Source organism: Rhamphochromis sp. 'chilingali', assembly GCF_963969265.1.
Source record: "Rhamphochromis sp. 'chilingali' genome assembly, chromosome: 10".
In the NCBI taxonomy this organism is placed as follows: Eukaryota; Metazoa; Chordata; class Actinopteri; order Cichliformes; family Cichlidae; genus Rhamphochromis; species Rhamphochromis sp. 'chilingali'.
The window spans coordinates 30832641-30852966 of NC_137937.1; the positions used below are offsets into that span (position 1 = coordinate 30832641).

Consider the following 20326-nt stretch of genomic DNA (forward strand, 5'->3'; position numbering starts at 1 on the left):
TTTTATTACTGAAGAATCCACTTGGATGAAAGATGAAACAACCTGCTTAGACTTTCACTCATGTTAATAAGTTTGTTTTTTACATTTTCAAAATTTTACCCACAAATACAAATCTTTTCTACACATTTGGTTCAGTTTTTGGCAGGTTCACAGGGTAATAAACTTAAACCATGCAATATTTCACAGGGGCAAAAAACTAAAATCCATTAAACTGCGCTTTATTTTTTAAAAGTAGAAACCAAGCTTGGATTTTAATATCTGAATGACTGACTGATATTACATGGTTTTGCATTTAAGTCATTACATTTACATTTTGATTCAAGCCAGGGAGAAATAGATATAAAATAGATTTCATAACAGACATTTTGCAAGGTAACAGTGTCATGTGACATGTGTGTGTTGTGTCAAATTGTCTGTGCATAGTCTTAAGTTTAAGATGTTTAGTCTCATTCATTTAATTTGTGTATTGTTTGTGTAGATTTGTTTAAACCTGAAAAAGTTGTAAGAAATCACATTTGTCAGTTTACGACATTTGTTATAATCGAATTCTACAGATAATAAATATTTAGTAAGCTCCAAAAGTGCTGATAAGTATGTATTGCCACACTGTTGAGGTGTTGTTGTTTTTTTGTTTTTTGTTTTTTTTAAAATGGTATATATTTTTTTGACAAATACTTAACTATAGAAAAGATACTGTCCCAAGAACAATGGAATTACATTTTGTGATCAGTTTGAAGTCCATTAATTTTAAATTTCAATTTTAAGTGTCATTTGTGTAATCACAACTTAATAAGTGAATCTTTAATGCACAAGAGTAGAGGCTTGAGTACATTTGGCTGAGACACCCCCAATATTATAGAGAACAGCAAGTCTACAACCTTCAGTTGTCTTCTCAAATAAACATAAAAATATTTGTTCAATCAGCATTTATCAATAAATGCTAAACAGAAGTAAGAATCGCTGCCGCTCCAACAGTATTGATCAGGTTGTAATGAAACATGCACACGGTGATCACCTAATGGGTTTTTATCCAAATTGTTAAATGGCCTGCATTTGTATAGCGCTTTTCTAGTCCTTAAGGACCCCAAAGCGCTTTACACTACATTCAGTCATTCCCCCATTCACACACACACATTCACACACTGGCGATAGCAAGCTACATTGTAGCCACAGCCACCCTGGGGCGCACTGACAGAGGCGAGGCTGCCGGACACTGGCGCCACCGGGCCCTCTGACCACCACCAGTAGGCAAACATGGGGTTAGTATCTTGCCCAAGGATATTTGGCATGCAGCCAGGGATCGAACCACCGACCTTCTGATTAGTGGCTGACCTGCTCTGCCACCTGAGCTACAGCCACCCCAAGGTCACATTTGTCATTTTACAGGCAATAACCTGTGACTGGTGATGGATTGTGAGCTGGATGAGCCGATACATCTTTGACATTCAGGTTTTGGTATATAAAAATTTATTTAAATTTAAAAAAAAAAAAAAAATAGATATATCTATATCTATATATCTCACCTTTTTTGAGGTGAATGTAAGCTAGTTCATACATGAACCAGTTCTGAAAAAAAATGAAATGTATGGTAGCCAAATGCTCCTTTAGACCATAGAGAGTATTTAAGATTCAGGCAGAGAAGAAAAATGAACAAACAATGATTTTTCCATATTTTATTATGTCATCTCTGTTAACCCATTTGAACTCTGCTCCCTCTGATCTCGCTCTCTCTCCCCATCTCTCTAATTGAGTGTTTAAAACAAACAAACACACACAACAAAAGTTTCTTTTAAATTCCACATGTAATTAGCTTGTTTACATGCGTAATGCATAAGTATTACCTATCTGGAAGTCCTTGTATTATGTTACAAGATGCATTTTAAAAATCTAATTATAAATTTACATCAGTAAAACAAATCTATTCTTTAAGTCTGAAGCTTTTTTAATGATACCATATCTTGTAAAATAATCACTTGATTAGACTAGGCACAGGTTCATATGCAGATTTGCTTGTCAGTTACAGCACAGTATGCCACCACTTTAAAAAAATAAATAAAAATGTGCCAATAATATTGCGTTGTAATGACTTTAGAAACCTGGATATGCTCTTTGTGTACATTCTTGATAATGAAACAGACCACAATTTACCTTCCAGAGGCAAAAAAAACAAAAACAAAAACAAAAAAGGAAAACAGTAACTGTAAAGCCATCAAGCAACAGTCTCTTTGCCAACAAGCCTTAAATGATTAAACTTGGGTTACTTTACTTAGCTATACCACAAATTAAGCATTCTACTAATAATGTTTTGAAAGCTTGACATGGCTAATGTAATATAAGAGTTGACTTAAAAGCAATTCAGTCATGCTGTACTCGGACACATCATGCTTTGAGCTAAAAGCAGGGATTTGATGTTTAGCTGGTATAGTCTCGATCTATTTCAGCATAACTTTGGCAATACTAATTTCTACTAAACACAAATTACACCTGAGGTTTTTGCAGGTATTAATTGGTAAACCACAGTATTAGCCAAATCTGGTTGAAAAGAATCCATTCACTGGATGTTACTCAAAACAAAAAGTCAGCCCCCAGATAACTCGAGATGAAACAGAGCACTATCATTCTCATGGATGTTTGGACAAAATGCGCAAATCCAATGAGCACATGTCAAACTGTTCTACTGAATAAGGACAAACTTTTACCTGCTGTTGGTGCAAGTATAATTTATACTCAGTAGCCCAAGTACCCCTGGACCAGAGATGGTATATTTTATGGTTTTTACGAATGTCTGTACCAACCGTACATCCAACGAGAACAGCAAAAATATAGACTATTCACAGCTTTGATTCAACAGTAAGTAATGATGAATGTCTGCTGTCACCTTATAATAGCATTTTTATATGATAAAAAGTTTTAGATTACAGCTGGTGGAGGGACAGTATCTACATATTCACAACCAACTAGTTGTGGGCACACTCCCATTTCACTGTGCCCAGTCATATGAAGATTTTTTGGCTTCTGATTGACCCAGTCTATGTAGCCTTTAGCCTTAAAAGAAGCGTTAACTGACTCACTGTGTTTCTCCAGGAAAACCACGTTGTCACTATTCACTTCTTTCACCATGCTGTAGTTATCAGGCACACTGCCTTCTTGTCCCTGTGTGTCCAGAGTATGGGGAATATTTTCTTTCTTCATGATTAAAATATTGTCACCATTTACCTCGTTCACTCTGCTGTAGTCTGCTTCCTGCATGTGCTCATGTCTCGGAATATCCACATAACCACAGATTCCAAACGGTTGGAAGATCTTCTCAGTGACACCTTTTAGCTGATTTGCCTTCTCATCATTTAAAACGTTTGCACTTGAGCATTTAGTAAGAAGCTGCGACGACTCTGTCTTATCTGAACTCTCCTCTGAGGAAGACTCGCTGTCTTTTGGAAAGTGATCCACTTCACTTGTCTCCTTAGATTGGACTTCTGAGTCTAATGCCATGGCAAGTGGCAGAATGAATATTTTCTTTTTCTCCAATGGCAAATACGAGGTTTCTTTATCAGACACGATCAGGTAATCCTCTTTCTGGTCCTTCCAGGGTATCATAACAGGAAATCTCTGGTTGAGAAGCATGGCATTAATGACATCTTCAGATTGGCCGCTCTGCAAAGGTTAATAGAGTATATTATTATCAGCACCAAAACAATGGGGCTTTTTTTGTGTGTGCATATTCTAGAAGCAGAATGGAGAGGCAATCACCTTGAGAAGTTGAACATCAACTCCTCTTATCTTTGGACTAGGGACAGGGGGCAGAATATACTTCTTCACACTGAGAAAGAAAACAGTCATGAGTCAAGTCTTCACATCTTGTCTTCATGTAAAATAGAGTGATTTAGACTTTATATCAGATACATACGTTTTTCTCTTCAGGATCAAGATAATCATTGCCGCAAGCAATGGAATTAGACAGAGGCTGAAAACCAGTATCCAAAAGGAATTGTCCTTGCGAGAAACTGAATTTTGTTTTTAAAAAAAAAAAAAAAAAAAAGGCACATTTTTATTAATCTTTAACTGTTAGCACTTGCCAATATGTTGTAAAGAAGGCGTAAAGGGCTTTCGGGACTTACAGTTAGGGACTTTGACAAAGGTAGTGTTGCTCCACTCACTCCAGCTATTGTCTATTGCACAGCGCACTTCAACCATGTACACCACCCCAAGATCAATGCTGTAAATGGTGAAATGTGTTTGTGTTTCTGACGCGTAATTCTAGAAAGAAAGAGGAAAAGAAATCACAAAACATTTGACTTCTACTACTGTTAAGATCACCTTTGGACTAAATGAGAGTTAAAAATACATTTGTTTACTTTGAAATAAAACAATTTAACCATAAAATTTATGGTTAAACTGCAGTATACTGATTTACTGATTAATCGTGTGTGACAGGTTATACCACAACTTTATTCTTCACATGACAGTAAAAGGTTGTTTAATGATTTCCTATTTGGGCTGGTGCAGTTCATTCCAGAGCCTGATTTCATGCTTGACTTGCCAACATGGATTCATCATCTGACAGAGGAGATAATCGCTACTAGCCAAGACTGCTAAAAGTTAGACCTAAAATTAATTTTGTGATTGCATTAATTTTCAAAATGTAACATTTTGAGGTTTCAACTCATAATGGGTAACATGTTAAGCTTTCACTGTGTGGCTTTCTGTTTTTTTGGATAGAAAATCTAAATGGTAATAATAATAATACTTAATTTACTTTAAACTTGGAGTTTAATTTGATTTCACATTTAATTCTAAAATGTTATGTCGGTTTGATTTGTATATTTGTTAAAAGGTTTGCATAAAATTAATGTTGGTCAAACTTAGAAGTGACTTCTAAGAAGAAGTAACTTTTAGACTTGATTGGCATTCAGATCCACAGATTTTTGAAAGTTATTTACAATTTTCACATACAATCAATACAAACAGGAAGCGTGCGCTGTGTCAGTTTGAAGGTTTTATATACAGAGACATTTAAAAAAAAAAAAAAAAAAATCTAGTCCTTTCCAGGTTTTAAAACTGGGTAAACACAACCTCAGATACAGCAGCAGGTGACATATTACACCATGTCACTATTTATTCAACAAAAACTAAGCCAAAAGGCAGAGGCAGTGTGTGAAAAACACAAGGTCATGCATAACTTGAAGCAATCATTTTCCGTATGACTTTATCAGGCTCTCACCTCATTGTGGAGGAACTTTGGCCCACTCCTCTTTATTGCATTGCTTAAGTTCACTGAGTTTTGCGGTCATTCATTTATGCATGGCTCTCTTTTAAGGTACCGCCACGGCATTTCAGTCAGGTTGAGGTCTGAACGTTGACTGGGCCATTGCAATACCTTAATTTTTTTCTTTTGAAGTTATTTTGTAGTAGATTTGCCACTGTGCTTGGGATAACTAGACCTCATCAATTGACTAAATGAAGTTTCACGGAAAAATATAAAAATATTGATAAATCATGTATCTTAAAAAACAAAAAAAGAAAAGTAACATTTAGAAGCCCCCCTGAAAATGCATACAAACAAATCACAGCTTGGCTGCCTTAGGAAAACAAATACAAATCTTTAAAATTAATACTACTACTACTATAACAACAACAACAACAACCACCTCCTCTACTGATAATACCAATAATAACTATTATTGTCATTTCGGAAACTTGTTTCCTTATATATGGTGGGGGAGGGTTAGCATGTAGATAGTATCCAAATAGCACGAAGAGTCTACAAAACTGTTTGTTCTGAACAATTATAATTTACTAACACAGTGGTGAGAACAAAATAGGTTGGCACATGTTTCATTCATCCAATGGTAATTTTCCATGGGGACTCATTTTTGGCACAGTGTAAGAACGTTTCCATGCAATATTAGAGAAGCTCTGTCAGCCACTCACCTTCCATATTTTGCTCTTGTCTGGTTTGACTCTCAGTTGATTCTTCAGAGTGACCCATCCTGACTTTGTGTCTATGTTAGACGGTGTATGCCATTGGATGGTGAGGTGTGGGCTGTCCTCTATGTTGACCACCACTGTAACATTTTCAGGTGCAAAGGGCTTCACTGTTCATCAATAGAGAGAAACAGAGACTGTGATGCTGTTTATCAGGTACAAACTTAGTTCAGTATATTTGCATGCCAACATTTGGTATTTGGCACTAAAAGCAAAATGAAATTAAGTTTTATGAGAAGAGCATTAACTTTAGTTTGTTTACATATTGAAATTTTGAACTAGGCTGAAAAAAGTGATTGTATTTTTTTTGTCATTTTGCCTTTATCCAATAACACCAGCGTAGATACAGATGGGCATGTTGGAGTGAGGAGTGACTTTACACAAGGTTCTTGGTGTCCAAGAGTTAACCCACAGTTTGTGCGTTTACTGTCAAGCTATCAGGTAGGGCTGTTAAAGTGAGGCAAAAATCATAATCGTAAATATTTTGGTCTCTAGCAAGCTCATTTAACAAAATTACTTCCTGACTTCATCTCAGCCTATCCATAACATCCTCTTCTGTTCATTTATTGCTTTTTAAGCTGTACTATTATAATTTATTGTTACAATGAACTCTCTGAAAAGCCTTCAACATGGCCAGAATGCAGCAGCCCAGGTTTTAGTCTGACCTGCGACCCATTGCTGCACCCCCACCCACTCACCCTTTCCTGTCTTCACTACTCCACTATCCAATAATAGAATAGGAGCCAGAGCCTTCAGCTTCCAGGCCCCTCTTCTGGAACCAGCTCCCAGTGTGAATCTCTACTTTTAACATTAGGATTAAAACTTTCCTTTTTGATAAAGCATATAGTTAGGGCTGGATCAGGCGACACAGAATGCTCCCAATAGGTTTATTCGGCTAGAAGGTTTCCCATGATGTTTCTTCTTCACTCACTTCTTTTATACAAAACCCTGCATTTAATCGTTAGTTATTAATGTCTTGTTCTCTTCCACAGCATGTCTTTTGTCCATTCTCCCTCCTAACCAGTTGCAGCAGATTGCTGCCCCTCCCTGAGCCTGGCTCAGCTGGAGGTTTCTTCCTGTTAAAAGTGAGTTTTTTTATTCCCACTATCACCACCTGCTTGCTCATAAGAGGTTGTCTGATTGTTGGGGGCCATCTCTGTATTATTATAGGGTCTTTACCTTACAATGTAAAGTGCCTTGAGTTAATTGTTGTTGTGATTTTGAGCCATGTAAATGAAACTGAATTGAACTGAATGAACTGATTTAGAAAAAAACAAAACAAAAAAAACAAACAAAAAAACCCACTCTAGTGCATAAAATGTAATCATAATTTAGCAAATGAAGAGTCCGATACTCTATATTTTCTCGTGCTACTCAACAGAAACCCTACACCCATGATTTGTTTGCAGGCAAACATGTGAAACAACCAACCAGCAGACTAGCATTGCCTCCCCTATGGCCACACCTCTACTTTGGTTTGCAGCTGCCCTATTCAGAAACCAGCATGTTGATCTGTGCTTAGTCTCATGCATGGGTGCTTGTAAAGTGTGTTTTCTGAGGCCAAAAACCCTCCACAACTAATGCAGTGAAATTACTGTTTGCTTACAGGACAGGACGCAGATACCGCTCTGCCTGTATAACCCCAACAAAAGGTGTGAAATTTGATGCTGGAGTATACAGAAGTTTTGCTGTGCACAAACCAGTTCCACCTCATTCTGTTCAGGTTTTTATTTGCGGCTCATGTATGTCACTCAGTACTTTTCCATTCCTCACCAGCCTCAAGAAGGCAGTCTGGGCAATAAAACTGTGCCAATCATTAGCTCAGTCCGTACAGATTTTTGTGTTACTCCTGTTCTGACACAAATATATTTTGATCTGAGCAGATTATTATTATTAACATTTTAAAAGTTTTTAATTCTGAATGAGAAAGTTTGAAGTGACCCTTAATCATTACCAGAAAATCCTAATTATATCAACAAGCTTCAGTGTTGTAAAATAATAACCTGTGTAGCTAAAGAAAGGTCAGCATGATTTATAGTTTAGTGCACAGTACAGTGATAGGCCAAAAGCAATCATATTTTAAATGATCATTACAACCCATCCATCCATTCGCTTCCGCTTATCCTTTTCAGGGTCGCGGGGGGCGCTGGAGCCTATCCCAGCTGTCATAGGGCGAGAGGCAGGGTACACCCTGGACAGGTCGCCAGTCTGTCGCAGGGCCAACACACAGGGACAGACAACCACTTGCACTCTCATTCACTCGCACATTCACACCTAGTGGCAATTTGGATTATCCAATTAACCTATCCCCACAAGCTGCATGTCTTTGGGCGGTGGGAGGAAGCCGGAGTACCGGAGGTAACCCATGCAAACACGGGGAGAACATGCAAACTCCACACAGAAAGACCCCGGCCTGATGGTGGAATTGAACTCAGGACCTTCTTGCTGTGCAGCAACAGTGCTAACCACCGTGCCACCATTACAACCCAGAAAATAAAAAAATAAATAAACTTTGAGGATATTTTTAGTACAAGAATGCTTTACAGAAATGATATATGCTCATATTTCTATTTTTAATGGTTTCTGTTTATCACAAAACAATCAAAAATCATGTTTGATTTATATATTTCATGTAAATTATTTAAAACTAGAAAAACTTACCAATGTTCATCAAGTCAAAAGTAAGGGGGTCTGAAGAAGTATTCCCCAGGGCATTGGAGGCCTCCACAATCACAGTGTACTCGACCCAGATAGAGGTCTTGCTAAAGAAACAGGAGTTACTTCCAGCTTTGTGGTAGTCCGGACACTGGCGCATATTCTCCTGACTGCACATGAACAAAATACATGTCATCACCGATCACTGCAATGTGACTTCAGTTGCATCTCCTAAGAAATGAATAATTGGATTTTCTGATGAGTCTGTAAGCATGTACAGTCATTTCTATTGCACCTTACTATCATATTCTATGGGCTTAAGCATTAAGTGTATCTCACATACTCAAGTTTGCCCAGTTTGGAATCAATCAATTAACCCAATATGCGTGTTAAGTGATTGATGATTCAAAATTAGCAAAGAAAAAAGAAAAAAAAAACACTTAAAAATATCATATAATATCCTTATTATTTATAGTAAAGACAACTACTGGAAACCTAAATGATAATATGAGCTGGTTAGCATGTTATTATATTATATTCTTCGCTGGGATGACTAATGATTTAGAATGTCACCAAGTCAGGGCTTCACAAACACACAAACATCTTCGAGATCCATCCTCTCAGGACCATGACTCAGTTTTGTGGCATTTCATCTGTGAAGATTCTTGAAATGCTAGTGCTAGGATTTAGCTAGAGAAATGTGGGTCATTTGGGTGAGCCACGTCTACGTTGGTGTACTTGCACAGCCACAAAGATTTGTGCTCAGCTCACAAGGGTGTGAAAAGAGACCCAGTAGTTTCCCCACATTTACTTATCTAGCACCACGTACAACTAAACAACACCTTTACTATTTCTCAACGCGGGTGATAAAGAATTTGAAACTTCATGGAGTATCTGGTAGCGTGGGGTGAAGATAAATACACTATGCCGTACTTAAAACTCCAGTTTGATTCCAGCGGAGGACCCACAATCTCTATTGTGTAAAATAACAAGAAAACAGACTTGGTAGGTTAAACTAACCCTTCTGTCTTATAGTAGAGGTGATGCACAGTGGGCAGCCCTCCATCAGAGCCTGGGGTCCACCAGCAGAAAAAAGTCTCCTTGTCGGGGGACCTGCAGCCAAGTTTGTCTGGTTTTTCTGGTGGAGACATGCCTGGCAACACACGTGACAAAGAGACATCAGCTTCCAATAAACAATATGATAAAAAAAACTTGGCACAGTTATTTAAAGGACAGCATTCACTTATCTCAGGTAAGTGAACGTTGTCTCTTACCTTTGATAACTTATCTTAGTTTCACTCATCCACCCAGAGTTTATTCATTTAAGCTGTGCTCACAGCAACTCAACCTGTGACCATTTGAAATGGCATTTTCTATAATGTTTATTTAGACATAAAACTCCACAGTGATTGGTGGAAAAATTTGTCAAAAATAGTTTAATAGGTTTCTTGATACTTAAGTGACAAAGCTAGGGAGGCAAGGTGGGGACAGTCAGTATATAGGACAAAGGTATTGAATGTGAAGGTTCCAGAGAGGAGGAAAAGAAGAAGACCACAGAGAAGATTAATGGATATAGTCATTGACATGCATGTGGTTGGTGTGACAGAGGAGGATGTTAGGGAACGGGTGAAATGGAGGCAGACCCATAAAAGGAGCAACTAAAAGAATAATATTAAGAAAAAACAATAATAAAATCTGTATATGACTGGGTCATTCTCATGTTCAAGCACAGGGCATAGTGGTCTGGAATCTCAGTAAACTCCGTCATCATTAGACTGAAAAAGCACAAGATTGTTTCTATAAATGTAGGACAGATTGATAGATGTGGGTTGAGACTGAGAAAATGAAAGAGAAGACAAATAAAATCAGAGCTGTTAGCCAACAGGAGCACAGTAGGTGGACATCCTGGGAGGCTGTTATTGAAGGGCTGTTATGAGAACACATATGGTGGATGCCCCAAGCAAGGCTGTGCATCATTATCAAGGCTATGTAGGAGGCCTAGAGGAGAGCTACCACCTTGCAGCACGTTTTCTAGAAGGAAGCAGTAACATAGGCCTGATATGAGGGTCCTGTATAACCTAACTGAAAGCAATAAGGCTGGAAGCAAACAGAGAGCATGATAACATCAGAGTGCCTGATCCTGTTTGTCAGGCAAAGAGGTGGGGCTCAGATTTGCAGTTGGAGGTGTTGGCAACTACTGTGGCTTGAAAGGAAATAGAACATGAGCTCAATACAAAATCAAAATTACCACAACAGAAAACCACAACCTCACTATGGTAACATATCTACCACTACCATGCCTGCTCTGTGGGAAAAGGGAAAATTACTGAGGACTGCCAGATGTGGGCTCATGAACAGAGTGTGGGGTGTTGGAATTGCGATGACAGACTCCATGCTGATAAATGCTCTCAAATATCTGGTGGAGGAGGCACAACAAGGGAGCTTCTGGCTCAAAAGAAAGGATAAAGTGAGGGTAAAACTCCTACTGCTCGAGAGCAGGAGCCCAGAAATGTCCAGCTGCTAGACGTAACATGGCTACGGAAAGTAGGCAGAATTGAAACCACTAATATCAAACATAACTTCATTTCATTTTATTCGTGGACTTTAATGTTTGCAAAGATTCACAGTTAATCTTCAGACTGATTTAATGTAGAGACACAGTTATTAGTCTGTACATTAAATCTTGCTTGGATTCAGTGTTTTCAAACTGAGATTTTAACCATTGCTGCTTTTTGTTAGATTACAAATAACAGAATAACACACCAGAGAAAACTTAAGTAAAAAAAAAAAGAAAAAAAGAAAAAAAAAGGTGTTTCGTTTTAATTTTTAAATGTAATTATTCAGGATAATGAGCACCGAATATCCTTTTACAAAAAAAAAAAATCCAAAACTATCTGCATTTTATAGTCTGTAGGCCACTAGCACTAAAGGCCCAGTTTTGGACCATGATGTAGTCGTTTACTCTGTACACCAGCACAGTGGATTTTAGTCAAGCTGTGATTGAAGTGCAGACTTTCAGCTTTAATTCAAAGGGTTTAACAAAAGAATCACATTGAGGTTTGGGTGTTACAGCCACTTTTATGTATGTCACCAATTTTCAGAGGTTCAAAAATAATTTGATAATTTGCCCAGTGATGGATGTTTCATTATCAATCCTCTCAGCATGACGTCAAAAGAGATGTAGGAGCAATACTTCTGTTAAACCCCATGCATTAACACTAAAACGTCTATACTTCAGCTGAAATGTCGTCTAACCGTAAGTAAATATTCTGAGCGAATCGAGCCTCAGTGATTTAACTTACTGTTGCATTCTGCAGCTAATGCCAGCAGCAGGAGCAGCAATGGCAGCCTGAGATGCTTCACCATCCTGGCACAAGCCATCACACTCTGTGACAGGGAAGTGACATCACAAGCAAGTGGCAATGGTGTGATACGAGCTTGAGGCAGAATGTCTTGTTGTTACCTGAAACAAGCAGATATGGTGGGAAAACAGCAAACACAACCAATAATACCAGTTTTTCATTTACATATACGGGTCAGTAACAATTTTCATATGGTTATCAAACGTTAAAATGAACTGTTAATAATTGGCTGGCAATATCATCAGCTGTAATCAAGGACTTCAAACATTATATGAGTGTTTTAGTAAATAAATAAACTGAAAGTGTGATGTTAGATTCATTTTGCTCATTTCAAAAGCAAAGTGGATTTGCCAGAAATTGCCAGACAAAACGTGAAAAAGAGTTTGAAACATGCCGTTTGGTGTTAAGCAAATTTTACATTGTCTAAAAAAAATGCTGGAGATGAATACGTTAATATGTGTGTAGGGGATTTTAAAAAAGTCATCTAATTCACAAACACGCACTTTGGACTGTTTATGCACTTCCTTATTCCTGAGAGATACTTTGATAAAGATTACACACAGAAACAAAGTACGCACAATTATGTTGGAAATGCTTGATGAATAACTGCACGTCACTGCAAACTGCTGCACGGCTTTTCTACATGGACTGGAAATTTACTGAAGCTCAGCTCAGTGGGAACTCAGACACCAAAGTAGTTTTCTGCCACCTTAACATGCTTGATGCAATCAGTCACCACAGGAAGTGTAGGAAACCGTCTTTTACTGGTTACCAACCTGTAATGTACAGAATATCGCAAAGGGGCCACACCTTTTCCCTTTTTGTAATTTGTGTTGTTTTGCTCAGCACAAACAGAGACAACAAGCTCCTTTTTTCCCTGCTGTGACACCCATTCTGACAAGTTTTAACAGGATCGCTCAGTGGAGCAAGTCTTGGATCGGGCTTATGTCTCAATTACATGCCAAAATTAAAACCCAAAGCTAAATACTCTATTTGGCAATCAGAATAAACATTTGGTCTGGGAGTAAACCTATCCTATCTTGAATCTAGTATAACGTATATATTTTAATATTCTTCTAATGAAGTACATATAATATTCTACATGTTTAAAGATAAGTGAAAAAAAATTGCATTATTATGCTGTATTTAAAGTGCAAAAATATAAGAATGTTTGGCAAGACGCATGCTGAAAAACTGTTACTAGGGTAACACACAACAGCATAGATGTTCAGTCAACACTCTGTATAAATATAGGCCTAATAATTTGTACCTAAGGATATAAACTGTACTATATGTATAATATTTATTATGTGTACTAATACTGATTAACTAATTGCTTCCTTTTATTACTATCAGATTTTTTGTGTTAAAGCGGAAGAAATAACTTTTTTTTAAAAACCCACATTAAATTCAGAAAAAAAAATCATGTGGATTTACGCGCTTTATACTCTCAGCTACTCAGTGATAGGAAGCCTGATTAATACCCTGCATTGCATTACATAGCACATTTAGGTTTTCATTTTCTGTAGACCAACCTGCGAGCACACAACACGCACAGAATCCATTACCAAAGAATTACATGCAGCCCTATCAGGTGTGATATTTACCAGGAAGCCGCGGGGGGGGAAAAAAACACACACACAAATAAGTACAACTAAAGGTTAGTAGAGGGTTAATAGACGCGCTCTGGCGTTCACTCACCACTTTATGATCTTGGCAGCTATGTTTATCATCGATATTTATCGGACGTTGACGGGTACAGAACAAAAAAGGTAGCCTTCTTCAGTCATGACACAAAGCCAAACGAGCTCCAGACGAGCTCCGCACACCTGGCAACCAATGCGCCTAACACCCCAGGTATGACCACAAATAAGGAAGAGAGGTGTCTCGTTAGTAGTCGGGGGAGGGGCTTATTGTCGTCACGACATACCCACCTGAGTACGAGCGAGAGAGTAAACACAGCGAGATGTCTCACTTCACTTAATTCCCTGAAAGTGCCAGCAGTAATGGTAACTGGCTGGTTAGTAACAGGTTTAAAGGGCAGTCTTCATACCTTCATGATGTTTTATTGGTATTTTAGCAAATTTAGCTACATTTTTTTAATGTTCCTATAATGGTTAATCCACCAGTATGCACACGCATATCAAAGCTACTCCAAAAATATTTTAATGCTTTGATTATTTTGTTATCCACGAGTTTATATTTACAGTTAAAAAAAAAAAGGCAGAAAAAATTGTAAAACACATTATTTTTGCATTTTGGTGTAAAAACGTGAATTCAGTTTGTTACTTGCCTAATAAAAACAAAACCATTTAAAAATTTTAAACAGGTCTTTGGCAGATTTCTAAAAATATTCACGTTTTCTTGTTTTATTTTATTGTTGTATATATACACTGTGTACACTGTACTTTTTTGCCTGAATATTTGCCTGCAGTGACTCATCAAGATGCATAAACTCAGTCAGAGCGAGAGCAGCACACCTGTCTCACATTTTCTCTTAAAATATATTGCTGTCATGTTTTACAGGTCACATGAAGAAAAGGTTGTAAACTCAAGAAAGTTACAGTAGAGTTTTTTGAGCGACCTCCTCTTGTACCTAACACTTTCTCTTCCGTTTACCATTTCTGTGATAGATTAATATTTCTGCACCTATTTCATTATTTTAAATAGCCAACAAACATAAAATGAAGAAATGAACGAGGGGTGTAGAAAACAGAATTAAACAGATACTGGTTACAAGCTTATAAAAGCTTGTTTCAAAACCCTAAATTGTTCGAGTGAGTATATGAGGGTCATGACTAGGTTTGTTATCAGATAAACACTAATCATCACACATTCACATGGGTTTGTTGAATGATGTTAGGGAATTTTGATTTCACTAACATCATTATGTAAATTATAAGGCCTTCAGTATGAGAGCAACATTTTAAATGTTGAAATTTGTAATAAAATTCAATAATCACACTGTTGCTGTAAAATAAAAATATATTAACATACACCCCACACTAACTCTTTTGTTACCATGAACACAGAATTTGTTTTTTTAATTCAGTCCCATATACATCTCCTTGTTGGTGTTAATTCTCTGATGTAGATTTAGCCGTAGCTACTTTTGGTCTTACTTTAGGATTTGGCAACAAAAAGTAAAATATAGAATCTCACCAGCCTTATCTTTGAATTTTACTTCAAGCATCCATCTGTGCGGTATTGTTGATTTCTAGATGGCTTGTACACTGTTTGCTGCAAACAGGTGCAGCTGTCTTCCAGTGACGACAACCTCTATTTTGGAATATGAAAGGGTTAAGTACAACAGGTGAAATGATGTTATGGGGATGCTCTCGTCTGATATGGAGGTGTGGACGTTCCTCTTTGTCCACCATCATCAGTGTTGTTATTTTTTAGGGGCACTGGTCAAGGACAGACTACAGATCACCATGTCCACAAAGGTTTTCTTGAGTTCACTTAAGCAGCTCCTTGCTAACAAACAAATGACGTGAAACCTGATCAGAGTGTGCACAAGTTTCACGTTGTTTCACTTGTATTTTATGAAAAATACAAGCTCCCTTAAGCCTGCTGCCATTAATAGCATCATAATAGCACTAACACATTTTAAAAAAAAGTTCAGATGGGGGAAAATGGTAGAAAAGCAATTGGAACATCTGCAACTAATCAGGTTAATTGGCAACTGGTGAGTAACATGCATGGGCATCAAAAAAGCACCTTAAATAGGCAGAGCTTCCAAAAGTAAAAATGGGCAGAGGGTCACCATTTTACGAAAAAAAAACTGTCCACAAATTGTGGAATAATTTTAGAATAATGTTCCTCAATGTAAAATTGAAAAACTTATCCCATCATCTACAGAACATAATCATCAAGGGATTCTGAAAATCTGGAGAAATCCCTGTGCGCAAGAGACAAGACAGAATATCAATACTGGTTGTCTGTGAGCTTTGGTCATCACGTCATGGGTTCAGGATCACTTCTACAAATCACTGTCTGTAAACACAGTTCATTGTGCATCCACAAATGCCGGTTGAAACTCTGTCATGTAAGAAAGGAGCTTTAGGTGAACATGATCTAGATGATCACTTATGGTATGAGGGTGCATTAGTGCCTGTGGAAGTGGAAACATTTAGAAACGCACCATCAACGCTTAAAGGTTTAGAGCATCGAATACTCCCATCCAGACTATGTATTTTTCAGGGAAGAGCGTGGGTATTTCAGCTTGTCAAACTGCATATATGTCTGGGTGCTGAACTGACCTGCTAGCAGTCCAAGCCTTTCACCAATGAAAACATTCAGTCCATCATGAAAGAGCAGCTAGAATCTTCTAACAGACGAGAAAGGGACAGCATTCTTCTTCCACAGTCCAGCAGCTGGTCTTAGACATTTATGGGCTGTTGTAAAAAGATGAGGTGATGCTACGCCGTGGTAAACATGGCTCTGCACCAACTTTTTTGGAGAAATGTTGCTGCCATCAAATTCAAAATTAGTATATTTTTATTTCTTTTTAGTTAGTTAGTTAATTAGTTAGTATATTGCTTTAAATAATGCATTTTCTCAGCTCAAACATTTGATATGTTTTCTGTTGTAGTATTTGTCATGTCATACAGTTTTTAGGCCTTTTGATTCTAGATGAGTCACAGTTAATAGCTGACCAAAAAAAGCCTAAATATATCCACTATGATTCAGTGTTCAGGATTTTCTCTACTGTTACATTTGGACTCTCTCAGTCAACTCTTTGCCCGTGTTTATTTGAAACTGGAAAGTGTGGCTGGAAATTACTCATACTGATTTTAAGATAGGATAAAGCTTCTCACATGATCGCTCAATAGGAATAAAATGCTTTATTAAAAAGGGCTGATTTTTAAAACAAATGTGGTAAAATTACAGGTTTCAGTGAAAAGCTTTAACTGTGACTACTTGTAATTTGCCCCAAGGCTGGGCGAAGCATTACATGTTTGCGGGATAACTTCCACAGCAACAAAAATTTGCGTTCAGCAGAGAAGCTCCCCAGTACTTTTCCACACGCCTGTCTATCTGGGCAGTGCTTAGCCCATCTGGCGTGTCAGTTAAGAGTGACACACCTTTAGTTTCTGTTTAAGTCATGTTCACATTTTATATTAAACACATTACTTACTTATATAGCCATAAACAATCAAAAGAACCTGTTTGTTTGGTGACGTTAAATAAAGGTGAGTTTATGTTGTTATTACCATCATTGTTCCAGTTGGCATTTTCAATCCTAAGAATGCAATTTGTCATGTTATTGCAAGACAATTGCATGTTTTGCAGTCTGTGTTGAATAGACTCTACATAAACAAATGTTAAATCTGTGCTGCACCTCCTCATAGATTCACATCTCTAATCTTCATAGACTGTCATGGTGATTAACTCGAAGAATAAACTCGTGGCTTCTCTGCATGTCTTTTTTTTATGTAAAATGTCATCCTCTTAAACCAGCTGCTGATAAAATTGTTATAACTCTAAGAAGATTTAACAAGGAAGTTATAAATGGCTGGACCCCATTAATCTTTAGGGTAAAATATATTTTATTAAATAATAACACTAAACACTGAAGGTTACTTTACAAAGAATTAAAAATCAATAAGAATGAATGGAAATACCTATCAAATTACAATATGTAAAATCATTAAGAACAGAGAATCACAGTGAGTAAGACAATTTAAGGAGGTGCAGGACAAAAGATTGCATAGTGGAGAAAAAGTCAGTGTTATATACAGTGGGATGCAAAAGTTTGGGCAACCTTGTTAATAGTCCTTATTATCCTGTATAAATCGTTGGTTGTTACGATAAAAAATGTTAGTTAGATATATCATATAGGAGAAACACAGTGATATTTGAGAAGTAAATTGAAGTTTATTGGTTTTACAGAAAGTGTGCAATAATTGTTTAAACAAAATCAGGCAGGTGCATAAATTTGGGCACCACAAAAAAGAAATGAAATAAATATTTAGTAGATCCGCCTTTTGCAGAAATTACAGCCTCTAAACGCTTCCTGTAGGTTCCAATGAGAGTCTGGATTGTGGTTGACGGTATTTTGGACCATTGCTCTTTACAAAACATCTCTAGTTCATTCAGGTTTGATGGCTTCCGAGCATGGACAGCTGTCTTTAACTCACACCACAGATTTTCAATAATATTCAGGTCTGGGGACTGAGATGAACGTTCCAGAACGCTGTACTTGTTCCTCTGCATGAATGCCTTGGGGGATTTTGAGCAGTGTTTCTGGTCGTTGTCTTGTTGAAAGATCCAGCCCCGGCGCAGCTTCAGCTTTGTCACTGATTCTTGGACTTTGGTCTCCAGAATCTGCTGATACTGAGTGGAATCCATGTGTCCCTCAACTTTGACAAGATTCCCAGTCCCTGCACTGGCCACACAGCCCCACAGCATGATGGAACCACCACCATATTTTACTGTAGGTAGCAGGTGTTTTTCTTGGAATGCTGTGTTCTTTTTCCTCCATGCATAACGCCCCTTGTTATGCCCAAATAACTCAATTTTAGTTTCATCAGTCCACAGCACCTTATTCCGCAATGAAGCTGGCTTGTCCAAATGTGCTTTAGCAAACCTCAAGCGGCTCTGTTTGTGCTGTGGGGGGAGAAAAGGCTTCCTCTGAATCACTCTCGCATACAGCATCTCCTTGTGTAAAGTGTGCTGAATGGTTGAACGATGCACAGTGACTCCATCTGCTGCAAGATGATGTTGTAGGTCTTTGGTGCTGGTCTGTGGGTTGACTCTAACTGTTCTCACCATTCGTCGCTTCTGTGTATCCGAGATTTTTCTTGGTCTGCCACTTCGAGCCTTAACTTGAACTGAGCCTGTGGTCTTCCATTTTCTCAATATGTTCCTAACTATGGAAACAGACAGCTTAAATCTCTGAGACAGCTTTCTGTATCCTTCCCCTGAACCATGATGGTGAACAATCTTTGTCTCCAGGTCATTTGAGAGTTGTTTTTGAGACCCCCATGTTGCTACTCTTCAGAGAAAATTAAAAGAGGAGGAAAACTTACAATTGACCCCCTTAAATACTCTTTCTCATTATTGGATTCACCTGTGTATGTAGGTCAGGGGTCACTGAGTTTACCAAGCCAATTTGAGTTCCAGTAATTAGTTCTAAAGGTTTTGGAATCAATAAAATGACAACAGTGCCCAAATTTATGCACCTGCCTGATTTTGTTTAAACAATTATTGCACACTTTCTGTAAATCCAATAAACTTCATTTCACTTCTGAAATATCACTGTGTGTGTCTCCTGTATGATATATTTAACTGACATTTTTTATTGTAACAACCAACGATTTATACAGGAAAATAATGACTATTAACAAGGTTGCCCAAACTTTTGCATCCCACTGTATGTCACAAACAGTTTTGTCAAGGTTTGCTGTGTAGCAGGCAGGGTGTACTACAAACACAAAAGCAAAACTTGAAACTAGAAACACAAAAACTCAAACTAAAACACAAGAAAATAAACCAGGAACTGAGAAATAGGAATTAACTTTTTAAACATAGGCTGCATCTTCCTGAGGGCACATTTGTAGACCGATTACGTCACAGCAACGCGACAAAGGCTGTCTCAATTCGTAGACTCCTCTTAATCCGGCCGACAAATGCGTCCTCATTTTCCCCAGATTTGAAGGATGGGTTGGATGTATCCTTCGTGGCCCACAATATCCAAGTTTTGGGACACAGCTAATGAGAGGATGGGGAACAGGTGGTAACACAGCTGGGACAAATCAGACCTAATGAGACAAGGGGAAGCAAAACCAGACACACTGCACACAGGACAGGGACTATCAAAATAAGACAGAAAACACACGACAGACATGGACTTGACACAGTAACAAACTGCGACATGAGACACGACTGACTGGGGAATGAGAAAAACGTGAAGTCAGAACTAAACCTACACTAAATGTGAGATGCACAGGAACAAAAACCAAGAAATCAGAAAGCGAAAAACTAGAGAGCTACAAATACAGAACCATAAACCAAAAGACTAGTAATGATAAACCGTGATGAAATCAAAAAATTATAATAACACAAAACACTGGGTCACTTACCCAGGACTCTAACAAGTTTAAAGACATCAAAAAAATAACTAAAAATATCAAAAGTATGTGAGGAAATAAGTCCAGGCTTGGGACTGGCACTAGGAGTACACTAACAGCACCATGCAGTCTCATTGCAGTTTGTAAAATAGTCACAACTATAATTTTATTAGTTTGTGTTTCTGTACATTAACTTTTATTCTTTTGTGTGTTCCTCAACATGAATTTCCCAGCATTAAATTTGAACTTTTC

At 37.7% G+C, this 20326-nt stretch overlaps 1 protein-coding gene across 1 annotated transcript; it reads right to left on the reverse strand.

The window, feature by feature from the left end:
- Window positions 1-43: 43 nt before the first annotated feature.
- LOC308403716 (prolactin receptor-like) lies at window positions 44-13850 on the reverse strand. Its single transcript, XM_080893392.1, has 9 exons — window positions 13701-13850; window positions 11940-12100; window positions 9658-9790; window positions 8644-8807; window positions 5929-6092; window positions 4116-4254; window positions 3905-4001; window positions 3748-3817; window positions 44-3651 (listed from the first exon to the last, which is right to left on the reverse strand). The coding sequence occupies exons 2-9, from the start codon at window positions 12016-12018 to the stop codon at window positions 2911-2913; spliced, it is 1587 nt and encodes a 528-aa protein (XP_080749518.1). The 5' UTR covers window positions 12019-12100; window positions 13701-13850; the 3' UTR covers window positions 44-2910.
- Window positions 13851-20326: the final 6476 nt, after the last annotated feature.

What these genes read in the sequence shown, in the direction of transcription:
- LOC308403716 (XM_080893392.1), bottom strand. Translation starts at nt 12,018, where the DNA reads ATGGCTTGTGCCAGGATGGTGAAGCATCTCAGGCTGCCATTGCTGCTC. An exon ending in TTGATCCTGAAGAGAAAAAC is followed by an intron (nt 3,818 to 3,904) that starts GTATGTATCTGA and finishes TTTCTTTCTCAG; the next exon opens with TGTGAAGAAGTATATTCTGC. An exon ending in TTGATGTTCAACTTCTCAAG is followed by an intron (nt 3,652 to 3,747) that starts GTGATTGCCTCT and finishes TAACCTTTGCAG; the next exon opens with AGCGGCCAATCTGAAGATGT.